The sequence below is a fragment of the Hydra vulgaris genome, chromosome 02 (genome assembly GCF_038396675.1).
Source record: "Hydra vulgaris chromosome 02, alternate assembly HydraT2T_AEP".
Taxonomy (NCBI): Eukaryota; Metazoa; Cnidaria; class Hydrozoa; order Anthoathecata; family Hydridae; genus Hydra; species Hydra vulgaris.
This window is the reverse complement of record NC_088921.1, coordinates 35,118,876-35,134,158: the sequence shown is the minus strand read 5'-3', so window position 1 is coordinate 35,134,158 and position 15,283 is coordinate 35,118,876. Positions and strand designations below refer to the sequence as shown.

Below are 15,283 nucleotides of genomic sequence, written 5' to 3'. Positions count from 1 at the left end.
TAAACAGGACTAATGAATTATTTAATAGATAATTGTTTATTTAATGTTTTATGATTTTGTTACTTTTTAGAATCTGCTGATACTGAATAATCAGCAATAGCGTTGCAAAAGAGTTTAATAGCAGGTTATAAGCATTGTACAGAATGTCAAAAAGTGTTGTAAAAAACAACAAAGATTATGAAAGTGATTCATGTAAACATAAATGTAATGATTTTAATGAATACAATTTCAAAAGAAAACTTTTATTGAAGCATAAATATCTTTGCTTCTTCGCCTTCTAAAACTAGTAGCTCATAAAGACAGGGTCAGCTATGCAAAAAGAAAGATGAATAAAATCCATACTGCAACCCAAAAAGAAAATAGCAACTGTTTTAGGAGTTTCTCCAGATTTAATGATGAACCCAAAAACAAAAGAACTGTGTTGCAAAAGTAAACAAGGCTTGGACTCAATAATGGAATTAATTAAATTATTTTTCTGCTTGCCTAAGAATGATAAAAACTACATGGTATTTGAAACAAAGTCATGGCAAAATGGCAGAACTGTCTAAAAAAAAAAAGAATAATAAGAAAGTAAAAAATAAAGTTCATGAATTTTACTAATCAAATGAGCACTCTTGAATGTTGCCAAGGAAAAAACAGTATGTCTCAATCCAAATTGATGGTAAAAGACATTATTTACAAATTTATTTTAACTTTATCTAGAGTTTCATCAAATTAATTTTCATTTTATTGAGAGTTCTTTAAAACCCCATTTGATATCAAGATTGGGTTTTCTAAGCTTTGTGAACTTAAACCAAAGTGGTGTATTCCTGTTGGAAGTGCTTCAGGTCTCTACTTAGTATATGTTTATGAGTACCACCAGAATGCAAAATGTTTAGCATTAAAATGACCAGATATTTCAGACTGCAAAGATTTCTTGACATAAGTTATATGTGACTTAACAAATCGAGACTGCATATTGAACAATTGTGATAATTCCCCACAAACCAGGGAGGAGGCAAAATAGTTCAGGCTTTTTTGTTTGCAAGCTCCAATCATAGCTCTTTTTGCAAAACATCCTTATTTGACATAAGTATAAACATACAAATGTTTAGAGTTTGCTCCATGTCTGGAAGTTAGCTACCTTGTGTCTTTCTGACTCATACAATTTACAATTTTTAAGTCTACTGCAAATTTCTCTTTTAGCTCTTTAACTTTTTTATTTTATTTTCTGGTCTTCCGACTTAATTAGCGAATTTGTTAAAAAAAAAAAAAAAGTAAAAAATAATTATCTAACTTTTTATTTTACTGCCAGTTTTTTTCTACAGCAGGATCATCAGCAAGAAAACATCTACAAGTTAGATGTGTTTTTACAAGTTAGATGTTTTTTTAAAAGTTAAGAAGTGTTAGAAGTGTTTTTTACTTATTTTTACTAGAGGTATTTTTTACATATTTATTTATTCTTTGAAAACATAGAACACTCTTTTTGTAGAATACACTAGCAGATATTTTGGTATAACAAACACCTTTTATGTCTAGATAGTACTTACCCAAACATATAGTTGATGTAAGCACTAAAACACTACAGGTTATTTCAGTACAATTTGATCAACTTTAGAAAAAGTTTAGTGCTCCTTTGCATATATGTACACTATGTAGCTCTTAATATAAATATTCCCCTTAAACTGTCAACTGAATTTATAATAACTGAAAATTAAAAAAAATAAGATCAGAAAAATTTCAAAAAAAAAGAACTTTTAAAAGATTTTAAATTTTATTAAAAGAATGGCTGCATTAATTATAGCCCTCAATCAGTATACTTGCTTGTACAATGTGACTATATCTACAAAAATCAGTTGATGTACATATGTACAATAGATAGTTATTGTGTCTATCCTTTAATAAGATATACAGTTACTGTGTCCTTTATTAAGATATACAGTTACTGTGTCCTTTAATAAGATACACAGTTACTGTGCCCTTTAATAAGATATACAGTTACTGTGTCCTTTAATAAGATATACAGTTACTGTGTCCTTTAATAAGATATACAATTACTGTGTCCTTTAATAAGATATACAATTACTGTGTCTTTTAATGACTCATTGTGTAAATCTTTACTTTAATAATTATTAATAAAAATATAATAAAAAAATCAAACAATAAAAAAACATAAAAGAATGAATAAAACAAAATCTCTTCAATAACAAAAAAACTTGAAAAATCAAAAAAATTTACTTAAGTACAATAAAAACATTTTTTTTTTTGCTTAAATCTAATATAAATTAGTATTTAAAAAAATAAATTATAAATTAGTATTTAATAAATTAGTATTTATCTTATAGGTTAACACCTATCTTGTTTTTATGAAAAACATTTAAACAATACAACTCAATTAAAAAACCTTATTTCATTAAAAATAAAAAAATTGAATATTCAGGAAAACTGTATTTGTTACTGATTTACAACAAGCATGCAATTTAAATCTGAATCTTAATATTCCTCTTTGATTTTAAAAACAAACTTACTATCATTAACAAAGACTTTATAAACAGCCATTTTGATATTTTAATAAGTATAAAAACAAGCATATTTCACAAAAGTTTACAGAATTATTATGTGTAGTTTATAAAAAAAAGTACCATAACAAAAATTAAAAGGATTTAAATTAACACTGTTTAGCAAACAATTTAAAAAGTCTTAATTAAAATATAAATAAAAAACTTTATAACGAAATATAAAAATATACATATAAAACCTATATTAGATAAAGTATACAGGGATAAAAAGGTCTCATAATGCAAGGCCAAGACCACCTGTTGCAAACCCAAGGTCTTTTAGTGGAGGTTTTTTTGCATTATTCTAATAAAAAATTATTTCAACAAACTGACGATGTAAATATTATTCAAATTACTTTTTAAATAAAAAATAATACAATATTTAATCTATATTGTGTTTGTGTGTGTGTTGCATAAATACTTTATAATGGCATAATTAATAAATAAGACCAAGGCTATAATTTTTGAATTTACATGCATTACAAGCAACTTACAAACAGTAACTCAATGAGAGAATGACGCATTTGACGCATTGTCAAGAATATTGGGTAGTATCAATAAGTTTTAGTGTAATAAAAATCATAGTGAAATTACTTAAAATTCAACAGGAATTTAAATAACGGGAAGCCAAAGTGAAATATTTGTTTACTTTTTTTTACTTCATTTCTAAAGTAATTTGGTTTTTGACAGTATCATAAAATATTCTGTTGAGAGCAGTGTCAGATGCAAAAAGATAAGAAAATTACGGAAATCCAAAACAACACAAAATTATATATATATGTGTATATATATATATATATATATATATATATATATATATATATATATATATATATATATATATATATATATATATATATATATATATTTATTTATATTTATTATATATATAATTTATTTATATATATATATATATATATATATATATATATTTATTTATATTTATTATATATATAATTTATTTATATATATATATATATATATATATATATATATATATATATATATATATATATATATATATATATATATATATATATATATATATATATATATATATATATATATATATACACAAAGTATAACAAAAAAAAAAAAAACTATGTTATTATAAGTTTTTAAAAATATCATCTTCAAGTCATAAAATCATTAACTTATTAGGAGAAATAATAAACTTAAATATAGTATAGTTAAGTTTAACTATATTATAGTTTAACTTTGTTAAACTATAATATAATTAAAACTGTTATATATAGGTTATAATTTATAATTAAATTATATTTACAACTATAATTATAGACCATAATTTATAGTCTGCAAGAAACACAAGTAGTTTACAGTCACAACTGAAGTATGCAATGTTTATAATAAAGTACGCATGTATTTAATATAGTACGTAAAAGACCATACTCATTTTGTAGTTGCTTTTGGTACTGAAATATATTGACACATTTTCATTGTCTAAAATCGACATTTATTTTTATCTATAGGTATGCGCCGATTGAAAGAGCCTAATGGTTTCTTTTTTATGAAACTTTTTATGCGATATTATAGTAGCGTATTAGGAGGACCGACTCAAAAAACGTCGTCTAATCTTATTCATAGTTTTAGAACCTAATGAGAAACAAAACAAGGGTCAACGTGAAGCTTTTTTATCAGCTATTTGGCTATTTTCTATATAAGTTTAAAAAAGCTTCACATTGATTTGCAGGTGTTACTTCACTTAGGAGTTTTTTAATTTTGTTGTTGTCGATATTTGTGCAAATAATATTACAAACTAATTCGAGCGATTAGCTTTACTAGTTCGATTCGAAACATTTCAAATCGAACTATTTTTTACTTTTAACAATCGGAACCTTGAAGAAAATCAAAACTTAAAACTCTTTTCTCCCGTAAATCGTGTTATCAATTCAATTCTTATTTAAATCGTATTTACTAAACTCAAGGGAATAATTTTAATTAGTTAACTTATTAAGCAACTTTGTTTTATTAAAGCTTTAGAGGTTTTTGTTTGTTGCATTTTATTTACCAAATTTATATAAAGATTTAGTAAGATTTACTTACATTATTTATTTTAAAGGTTCGTTTAAATTTGATTGGTTTAATTAAAATTAGGTTGCTTGCATTAAAAAAAACATAAATAATGTTATATATATAAAAAATAACATAACGATCGTTTTTGTTTTTGATTTATGTATTCAAATTCTGATATATATATATATATATATATATATATATATATATATATATATATATATATATATATATATATATATATATATATATATAAACAAAAAATTAGTTTGGAAATTTGCAGCACTAACTTTAGTTTAGTTTTATAATCAACCACTCGATGACTAACAAACGCAAGTTTGTGAGAGAAGAAAAGGTTGAAGCAGACAGTGATAAGTATTTATTTGTATTTATTCGTTTTAAAGTTTGGTCTTTAAATACGTTACGCTTTCAAACTTGATTCGCTAATGATCTTTTCACGCTATGGAAATTACTGTTGTTACTTTTTAAAGGATTGGAAATGTAGAAGACGAGGCACCGAAGCAACTAGAAGAAACTGATCATAACTTATCCACAGATTTAGATAAACCGCTAAGCTCTTTAACATCTGAATCAATAATTAACCATGTGCAATCTATAATTGATAATATGGAAGTCAAAAGAAAAGACGACGAAACCCTAATCGGAGGTTCGTAACATTTATTTTGTCATAATATGTTACATAGTCATGGATTGGTCCTAAATTGTTTACGTTTTACAAATCTTCCCTTCTCCTTTCTGTCTCCTTTATCTATCTAATAACTTTTCCGTTTACGTTTTGTTTTCGTAAATAGTCAAAATTTTGATACCACTTGTATCGGTCCTGTAAGACCCATCAGCAAATTTTTTTATTTTTAACACTTGCAACTTTAAAATTAAAAATAATTCTTAATAAATTTTGAAATAATTCTTTTTGCTCTGTTAAAACCCTTGTCGTGTTTTCTCAAAGTATTACGGGGTATGACGAATGAATTTTAAAAACTTAAAATTTTAATTGCTTGAAAAAAGAAACATAGTATTTGGATTACAAGTAAATGCGATTATTGGCTCTATCTTAATGAACCGATATTAGTCCTCGGAATTAGGAAAATGAGGTCGACAATTTTTTTGCCGACCTTGGAAGTCGGCGTCAGGTCGGAAAAAAAAATTGACACAATAGTTTTACCATAAGATATAGAGTTGAGGTCGGCAATTTTTTGCTGACCTCAAACAATTTCAGGTCGTTATCGCCGAATGCCGACTCTAATTCCAAGAGCTGCTTAAATAAATTTCATTTAAAATATATTTTATAAAAACGTTAAACAGCATCTAAGAAAAACCTATTTTATATTGCTCAAGTTACTCTTTACAATGTTTGTTTCTTTTCTCTTGCAATTATGGTTTTGCTCAAAATAAAATGATGCAGAACACTTTTAAAAAGCTTTTAAATTCGTGTAAATGACATTTAATTGGAGCGAAAAATAATATTTTGTTAAGCACATTGTTTTAAGAGTTTCGAAAATCTATGGAGATACAAACTGAGATCTGGTGTGATCTTTTGGAAAAGACACTTGCAAAAGTTTACATGAAAAATAACAATACTTGTCAAGAAAAGTTTCAACAGCTGCATACCATATTAGGACGAATAAGTAAGTTGTTTGTAATTATGAGATTTCTTGAGTATATGGTTATATTTATACTTTATATTTTTATTCATTTTTTTAGGTCAGCTTGAACAAGAAATGTCTTCTTTTAAACAATCTTTAAATTCATTGTATGCTGAAGTACAAGCTACCTATCCATCATTGCAGTAGCAAGCACAAACTATTTTAATTTTTAATCATAATGATAAAGTTATGGGTGTCTATGTATATAAAACATTTAAATATTATTTTATTGTTTCTTGTTAAAGCAAATGCAAACTCAAAGTTTTAATAAATTTATTAACCATGCTCTAGATCGGAGCAATATTAATAAATTTATTTTTTTTAAAAAACCTACTTTCCTTGTTGTGACATTTTGTGCCATTTTTAAAAACTATCGCCAGTTTATCACGTAACTTTTTTCTTTACAAAATTTGCTTGTCATAATTGATGGAGTCACATCGTCAAAAGCAATTTTAGATGCGGCAGTAAGTTTTTTTTTTATGTTTTATTATTCGACAATTTCGTCTAGAATGATAAATACCAACTTTTTTTTGGAGTTTCAATAGAAAATTTTTCATTAAATTTTTTTTTTCTAAATAAGTATTACAAAAAAAAAATTAAGTAATGAAGAAACAAAAATACGTATAAATAAAAATTACAAATTTCGTTAACTTTATTAGGGGCTGTCCATTAATTACGTCAACAAAATAGGAGTGAGGAGGGTGGTTCTGAAATTATTTGGCAACTGTTGACAAGGGGGAAGAAAGAGGTTAAGACAAGTTGACGTCAACACTGTTGCTTTTTTAAATAATTTTATTTTCTCAAAAAAAAAATTTCTACTTTTTAAAAACAGTGTTGTGCTTTAAAAAGAGCCATTACATACAGAACTAAATAAGCACACACGAGATGTTTACTCGTAACATTATTATATTTTCAAAATTGTTGTTGTATAGTCTGCAGTACAAACAAAAAAGATTTATGCAAGTGTACATTATACTATTTAAATGTTTACCAGGGATTGGCAACCTGGGGATCACAAGCCTTATATGGTTCTTTCAAGTCAAGATGCGGCTATTTAGCTCCATGCGCAAGTATTAATTTATTATTTAAATAAAGATGTTGGAAGCTCTTTAAAAATTGAAACTTTTTAAATTGTAACTTTTGGTTCTTCCGTCTCAAAAGGTTGCCGACCCCTGTTTTATGCAACTTGTTAAATGCATTTTTTGTTATACTAGACTCAATTGGAAATAATTGGCTTTCGTCGTGAAATTAGACTCAATTGGAAATAATTGGCTTTCGCCGTGAAATTAGACTCAATTGGAAATAATCGGCTTTCGCAGCGAAATTAGACTTAATTAGAAATAATTGGCTTTCGCAGTGAAATTAGACTCAATTGGAAATAATTGGCTTTCGCCGAGGAATTAGACTCAATTGGAAATAATTGGCGCTTTCGCCGTGAAATTAGACTCAATTGGAAATAATTGGCGCTTTCGCCGTGAAATTAGACTCAATTGGAAATAACTGGCTTTCGCCGTGAAATTAGACTCAATTGGAAATAATTGGCTTTCGCCGTGAACTTAGACTCAATTGGAAATAATTGGCTTTCGCCGTGAAATTAGACTCAATTAAAAATAATTGGCTTTCGCCGTGAAATTAGACTCAATTGAAAATAATTGGCTTTCGCCGTGAAATTAAGTTAAATTGGAAATTGGAAAATAAGAGAGAGGTCATCGAAAGTTGACGAATTTTTTTATAGGGGTCTCTGGAAGTTTGACAAGTTGTTGATAAGTCGATGGGGGAGGTAAAAATCGCGGACACTCAAAGATGTTTATGTAATCTTGACAAATTTATAAAAATGAATATTTATATATATAATTAAGATTTCATATACATAAAATTTACAAATTAAGAAATTAAGATCCATAGCCAAGTCAAAATAAAATTTAAAAAACAAAAAGAAAATATACGAGTAAATTTTATAATAAATACTTTAGATATAAGAATTTATAAGAATGTTAATGATAAAACGAAATTTAAAAATATATTAGTATGTTTTCAATAATATTTTTTAATTTTCTTTTTTGAAAGAAAACTATTTTGTTCCATACAAAAAACCCATATATGGAACAGAAAGAATACATGGATATAAAAATAGCAAAAATTTTCTTCAGCACAAATGTATCATTTAAAACTTCTAAAAATCATGAACTTATAGTCATGATCAACTCTGACCTGGATATAATCTACTTAAGACCTGGATATAATCTACTTAACTGTAAAAAGCATGGAGGAAAGTTTTTAGAAAAAAATTACAGAGAAGTAAAAAACAAAATGATGAAATGGAATGCAAACTTTCTTAAATTGTTTTTGAAAACTGGTTGTAAAATAAAGTTTTAATTTCGTAAATTAAGGTAACGCGGGTTTACTTTGATATGTGGGTAACATTGACATATGTTTGATTAAATGTTTTTACCCGTTCACTATTGCTTAAATTTTTGGGTTGGGGAATAAGTTCATTCGGTTTTTTTCAAAGAGCTTTGTTTAAACAAAAAACAATAATTATAACAATAAATTAATCAATTATGTATTCGAAATTACTGTTTACAACCTCCTCCCACCTCTCGACCAATTTGTTTATGCTACTCCGCCAAAAATCGCCCGGTCTGGTGTCAAAAAAATTGTTGAGCCAGTTTTTGAGGTCCTCATCGCCTTTACTCGCCTTTGAGGTCCTCTTCGTCCTTTACTCCCCTTATTTGATTCAAAAAGGAGTGAAAAAGGTGATAATCTATTGGCGCAAGGTTCGAAGAGAACGGTGGATTTTAAAGAACCTCCAATTCGAGGTCTTGGAGTTGCGGCTGGGTGCATCATGCTTTCCCAGTCCCACCAAACCCAGATCACAGTCTCTATTGAGTGGAGATCTTGCTTGACTCTTAGCGTCGGCGTGTCTCCTGGGGCCACTTACTCTTTTCTTTGTTTCATATTGACGTACATGGACAATTTCTCATCTCCCGTGACAATTCGGTACAAAAAGCTCTGTTTATGGCTGCGTGTTGCTCAATGATGCGCAAGGTGTTGAGTAGCAATTTAAAGACGATTTTCTTTGTTAACTTCGTTAAGCTTGTGAGACACACAGGCTCCGAGCTTTGTGGCAAATCTCATTGAGTGAAGGTAATTGAGTATCGTCTTATGATCAAAGTTTATTTTTTGGCCAATTCACAACTTGTTTGGCGATCATCTTCCTTCAAAAGTGCCTAGAGATGCTCTTGATCAAATTCCGATGCGAGGTATGTCTTCGAGGTCAAAGTCGCCGTTTTTGAACTTCGCAAACCATTTCTGTGCTGCGCGCTCACTTATAACACCTTCTCCATACACGTTGCATATGTCAAAGGCGGCTTCAGCTGCTTTTTGACCGCGATGAAAAACAAAGAAAATTAGGTGATGAAAATGCTGATTTTTTCCACCTGGGTATTCCATTTCCAAGGGTGGGAAATTGGAAAAACTAAAAATAATCGAAAAAACAAATAACACAGTTCTGTAGAGCAGAAAAGGCACTGTCTAATAAATACAAATACTTTGCTCAACAATAAACAAATCCTTTAAGTAATCCTCTATGAAAAAAACCGAACGGACTTATTCCCCAATATTTTAACAGATTCTGAAGCCAGATGTTAAATGAACAAATATTTTAATCCGCATATTAATAAGTATAAATAACAACACTATATGGTGGGCATAAATTAAATTATTTTCTAGTTTTTTTATTGCAAAAAAACTTTTGTTAAAAGAAAAATAAAGAAATACTATAATATCATTTTACATAACTTTTTATGATGTTGTTTTTAAGTAATAAGCATGTAAGATTTTTTTGTAGAATTTTCTTTTTTTAAAAGCATGTTTCAGTTTTGAGGTAACATTGACAGGAATCCTCAAGTCACCCCATAGACCAAGAATCAAGCAAAAGTTGGTGGAATGTTTACATCTGTTCAATCTTTCACGATTATATGAAATGGAATAAAGCTAAGCGATTCTTAAATTAAAAAATTAATCTTTAGAAAAAAATGTACAAAGATATTAAATGTCAATAGAACTAAAAACCGATACCCCAAAAAGTTAAAATCCACACTTAATAATGTTGCATAATACTGGTAAGAACAAAACATCAGAAACTGAAGATGTAAAAAATTATCTCGTTGTTTCAGAAATCAAAACAAACACATTTACAGCATAAACATACAACTGTCAATGTTACCCCAGGGGTATTCTAAAATATTTTATTATGAAAAATTTCATAGTAAAATATTTTAGCGTTTAAAAAGTATGACGATATAAAGTTTAAACCCCCTTCAATTTGAGGGGGTTGTAAATTTTATATGGTCATAATTTTTGAATGCTGAGAAATTATACTATGAAACTTAAAATTACTCGATGAATGTAAGTCTAGTTGAAAATGGTACAAAAAATATTTCATCAACTTGTTGCTCTCTCGTATGGGGCAGGGAGGAATAAAGTTTTTTGTTTTTTTTTGTTCCCAGGCTCCAATCATCGCAATTTTTTGCAAAGCATCCTTATTTGACATAAGTATAAATATATAAATGTTTGGAGTTTGCTCCATATCTGGAAGTTAGATCTCGAAGACCAAAAAATGCTGGCACCACCCCTGACAATTGTACTCTTTTTTTTTAACAATATAATAAGATTATAAAACTATTGTATTGTATTTTTAATGAAAAACATTTCCAATAACTATTGTATTGTTTTGATAAAAACAATTACAATAATTATTGTAGTGTATTTTATTACTATATACTAAAGTCCAAAAGATATTTTAACAACTTTTGGACTTTAGTATATAGTAATAAAGTTATTTATTATTATTATTACATTCTTATTCCACGCATTTACTATTTTTTGGATATTTTCTAAACATGTGAACTTCTTTTTTATGCAAACGGACTAATTTAGATGGGCAATATTTGCAACAATTTATTTTACATGATTATTTTACATTACATCTTCCATCTTGGTTGTATTTCTGAACTCTAAATGTCTGCAAAATATTACCTGACTAAAGGTTGTCAAATATACAAAATAACTTTAATAAATTATTTCATTCAGCTCTTTTATTTTTTCACTTGATTTAAACGTTGCTAAGAAACATGGCATTGACATTTACTTAAAAATAAATTTTAGTTAAAAAAAATGTTAAACACATTAATTCTTTTTAAATTAAATTGTAATTGTTTTGAAAAAACATAGATTTGACATAAAGGTATTACCATAACTAAAAATTAAATTTCCTTTGATGTATTAAAAGTCTGAAAAAAAATGAAAATTATAACCATAATATTTTCTACTGTAAGTTCATATAACCAAGTTTTTAAATGCTAAAAACTTTACTGGATTGAATTTAAGGATAAAAATTTACTGGATTTAAAAAGGTTAAGGACTATTAGACTTTAAATGTGTCCAATGAAAACCTGCACCTTAAATTAAATGTGCTTTTTTTTAAATTTAGGTGATCTAATTATTGTCATCAAAACTCGACTTAATGGAGATCTGATTAAATCAATCTTTATCATCTTCTAATCATTTTTTATTAATTTACTATGAGGTGCATTATCTAAAGAAGTTAATGTTTCAATGGAGTGGCTTTTTAGAAGTTTTTCTTGGGGCCTGAATCCCAATGTGTGCTGAATGTATTTGCGCTTCACTCGAGTATTGCTTGAGGAAGCAACAGACAAAAAGCTGTTTATGAAAGAATTCATTGCTCCAAAGCTGGCTGCTTCTAGATGCTGATCAAATTTAGACGGATTTTCAAGTTGGCTCTAAAAAAGTTGTTTCAGCATTTTAAATTATCTTGATACTTTGAATCAAAGTATGATGAGATATATGTTAACAGTCTTAGCTAAATAAACTAAAAAACTTGCATGAAAGCTGAAATCTAACTTATTAAATAAACTTTTTTATTATTTTTTAATTTTCTTTTTAATTTAAATATTTATAATTAATGTAGAAATAAAACTAGATGTCACTTATAAGACTAAGACCTATTTGTATTTGCAACCAAATCAACTGTTTATTCATTTACCTGATTTAAGTTGTAAACCCACTGAATTTGTCTAGAACGGAGAGTACAACATGAACAGTTTTAGAAAAATGTGGAAATTGAAGGACATTTTGTTTCCACCATGAAAGGACATCAGTACCTTTCGATACTTTAACTTTCTCTTAAAACTTCTTTTTATTGAAACTTCCTATACCATTAAAATATGTCTTTTGCTTCTTCTTCATCTCTGCAGGCTTCATAAAGAAGATCATTTTTACCAGAATCTTCCTTCAAACTTCTCGATGTGTTGGCAAAGATTGTGTGTGTAATTGAGCGAGAAATTATTAACGAACATTCTTCGTATAGAAAATGGCAACCCATTCTCTATACGAAGAATGTTCGTTAATAGTTTCTCGCTCAACCTTTTTGAATTTTGTTTTGAAAAGTTATTGTATAGCTACTCTACGATAGCGTGGATCTAACATGTTGGCTTCAGCAAAAGGTTTTCTTATTACAGTCATGATTCTTAAACTATTCTTTAAGCTGGGACCCAATAATTACCCAATACTTTTTTACATAATAGTTACCTAATACTTTTTTTTATATTTTTGGGGTTTTGTTCTATTGTAGAAGATTTTGTGCCAAATAAACACGTCAGGAATGACCTCATGAATTGATGGCTAGTCTTCAGTAGATAATGTGTTGTTTGGGTCATTGAGCCTTTTCATCAAAAGGAAATAAATTTTCTCAAATTGTTCAGGAATCTCTTTCCACTAGGTTTTATGCCTGCAAGGGAACTCATTTTTTCTCGTTCCTTTGCATGTAGAAAAGAATAGGTTTCAAATAATAAATTGTAAAACAGAAAAAACATACTGTTCCAGCATGTCTAAACAAAGCTTTGATCCTTATGGAGTAGTCCTTCAAACAAAATTTTTTTGTATCAAGTGTGCTTCAGTAGACTACATTTGGCAGGCAATCTTAGATTAGTTTGAATGCAGAGAGTAAAACGCTTTTTATTTGAACCAAGTACTGGTTTTAAGTCCAGCCAAGCAAACCAGGTTCAAACGATGCTTGACACAACAAACTGATGTGAACAATGATGAGTTTTTTCCCATCACATTGGCAGCATCATGAATGAGAGAATTTTACAACTGGTGGACAATTGACTTTGTACATTTTGAATCGAGCTTGAAAAAAAAAAATATAACATTTTAATAATAATTAAAAACAAAAATGTAAGAGACACGTTGGTATATACTAAAATCTACACAAGTTTCAATTACACGTAATTAAAAGTTGTTGAACAACTTTTTTAAATAGTAGTTTGACAAAAATGCAGTAAAGGCTCCCAATGTTTTAACTATTATGTACTTAAAAGAAGACAAACATTAAAGAAAAGTAAAATATTTCTTTACTAATATAACTAATTCTAGTTGAATTTTATCCAAAATCATTTGTTAAGTATTACTCTGAGATGATATTTTGTAAGTTTTCAGCATTCTGTAGGACATTAGTTGGCTTACAACACAACAAAAATCTCCAAATTTGGTAATGGATTGTGATGGAATTATATTTGTCACATAGAATGAGCCATCTATTAGTGGTAAATGCACTGCGCATAATCACTTTTGATATCGAATAAGAACAATATCTTTCATAGCTCCCTTTCAACAACTTTCCCTCATACACGATGGAAAGTTTGTTATAAGCATAGGTTCTTGCAGAGCAACGTGTGCACTAAAAAATTTAAAAAGTTTTAAATGCGCAAGATTCTGATCAGTTTACTTAATGAATCTAAATAAAATTATCCAAACCAAACAATAACAATAACACCTGACAATGTACTCAGCTAGTTATTAGCACTTGATTTTAATAAATTTGTTTTCCTTAAATTGCTTAAAATATTTGTTGAATTGGTGAGAGTTCAAAAAAGTAAAATAAAACGTTTGAACTTGCAAGATCAAAGCAACCTTCATAATCAAGCTTTAGAAATTTTGGGAGCTTTTGGAATTTCTCGTGCAGTTAGTTTAAAATAACCAAAAGTTTCTAGAAATATTCTTAAACGCTGTTTTCACAAAAACTTCAACTTATAAAAATTATTTTTCAAGTTTCAGAACTGATAAGTATTACAAATGAGTACCACCTGTAAAAGTTGATGTCAGGAACTCATTTTTCTTGCCAGAAACAGCTTGATGGGTTTTCATTTCTTCCTTCTGACGCAAAACTTCCTTAAAGACAATTTTATGTTTGTAACTTTATACCAATTGCATAAGCATTTTGTCTAGCAATTCTGTTAGAGAACACATCTAGACATAGTTTGCATTTGACTAGTGAAACACTTTTTGAAGTTGTTTTCAAAATAATAATGTTATTCCACAAGAGTTTTTCCTACTTGCGATAAAGTAAAAATAAATCATTAACAAGTTTATAAGTTAAAAATACTAATTTTATTGCGAGTATTACTTAGCCTGCTTTAGGATTCCCATCCATGGATTTTTCCATCTTATAATATAACTTATAATGAATTCGTGTCCAATTTTAAGTAAAAAAAATCTATGATAAAAAAGGCTATGATAAGTTTTACAAGGTGTTATTCAATCTTAAATTACTTCATCCCACCATGGTTGGTCTAAGAAGGTTTGGGGCGTAAAGGGTGTCTAACCCCCTAGGAAATTAATCAGTCGGCAAGTTTGGCACTACAGTCGACAAAATTGAATCTCCTTCTTTTAAGATCTCTTAGGGACGGCCCTGCATCCAACTTCATATTATCTAAAACTGTTATCAGCCATGTATGAAAAAATATTAGCTGTTCATATTTATTTAAATTAAGAAAAGAAAAAAAAACAATACCTATCATTTTGTTGTTCAACATAATTTTTATATGTTCTCCTAAAATTTGTGCTTTAAACTTTCCGAAATTGTGACTAAAGTCTTAACTTTTTCAAAAGTTAAATTTTCTTTTTAATTACGTAACTCAGGAAGTTTAACTTTATGCTCGGCACGGAAAAATTATTTTCGGTGCC

At 28.0% G+C, this 15,283-nt stretch overlaps 1 protein-coding gene across 1 annotated transcript; it reads left to right on the top strand.

The window, feature by feature from the left end:
* Positions 1-4,890: 4,890 nt before the first annotated feature.
* Positions 4,891-6,382, top strand: LOC100207207 (uncharacterized). The gene is made up of 4 exons (NM_001309737.1): positions 4,891-4,946; positions 5,063-5,238; positions 6,080-6,217; positions 6,294-6,382. Exons 1-4 carry the CDS (start codon positions 4,891-4,893, stop codon positions 6,380-6,382), a joined length of 459 nt encoding a protein of 152 aa, NP_001296666.1.
* Positions 6,383-15,283: the final 8,901 nt, after the last annotated feature.

What these genes read in the sequence shown, in the direction of transcription:
- LOC100207207 (NM_001309737.1), top strand. Translation starts at nt 4,891, where the DNA reads ATGACTAACAAACGCAAGTTTGTGAGAGAAGAAAAGGTTGAAGCAGAC. An exon ending in GTTGAAGCAGACAGTGATAA is followed by an intron (nt 4,947 to 5,062) that starts GTATTTATTTGT and finishes TACTTTTTAAAG; the next exon opens with GATTGGAAATGTAGAAGACG. An exon ending in TACCATATTAGGACGAATAA is followed by an intron (nt 6,218 to 6,293) that starts GTAAGTTGTTTG and finishes TCATTTTTTTAG; the next exon opens with GTCAGCTTGAACAAGAAATG.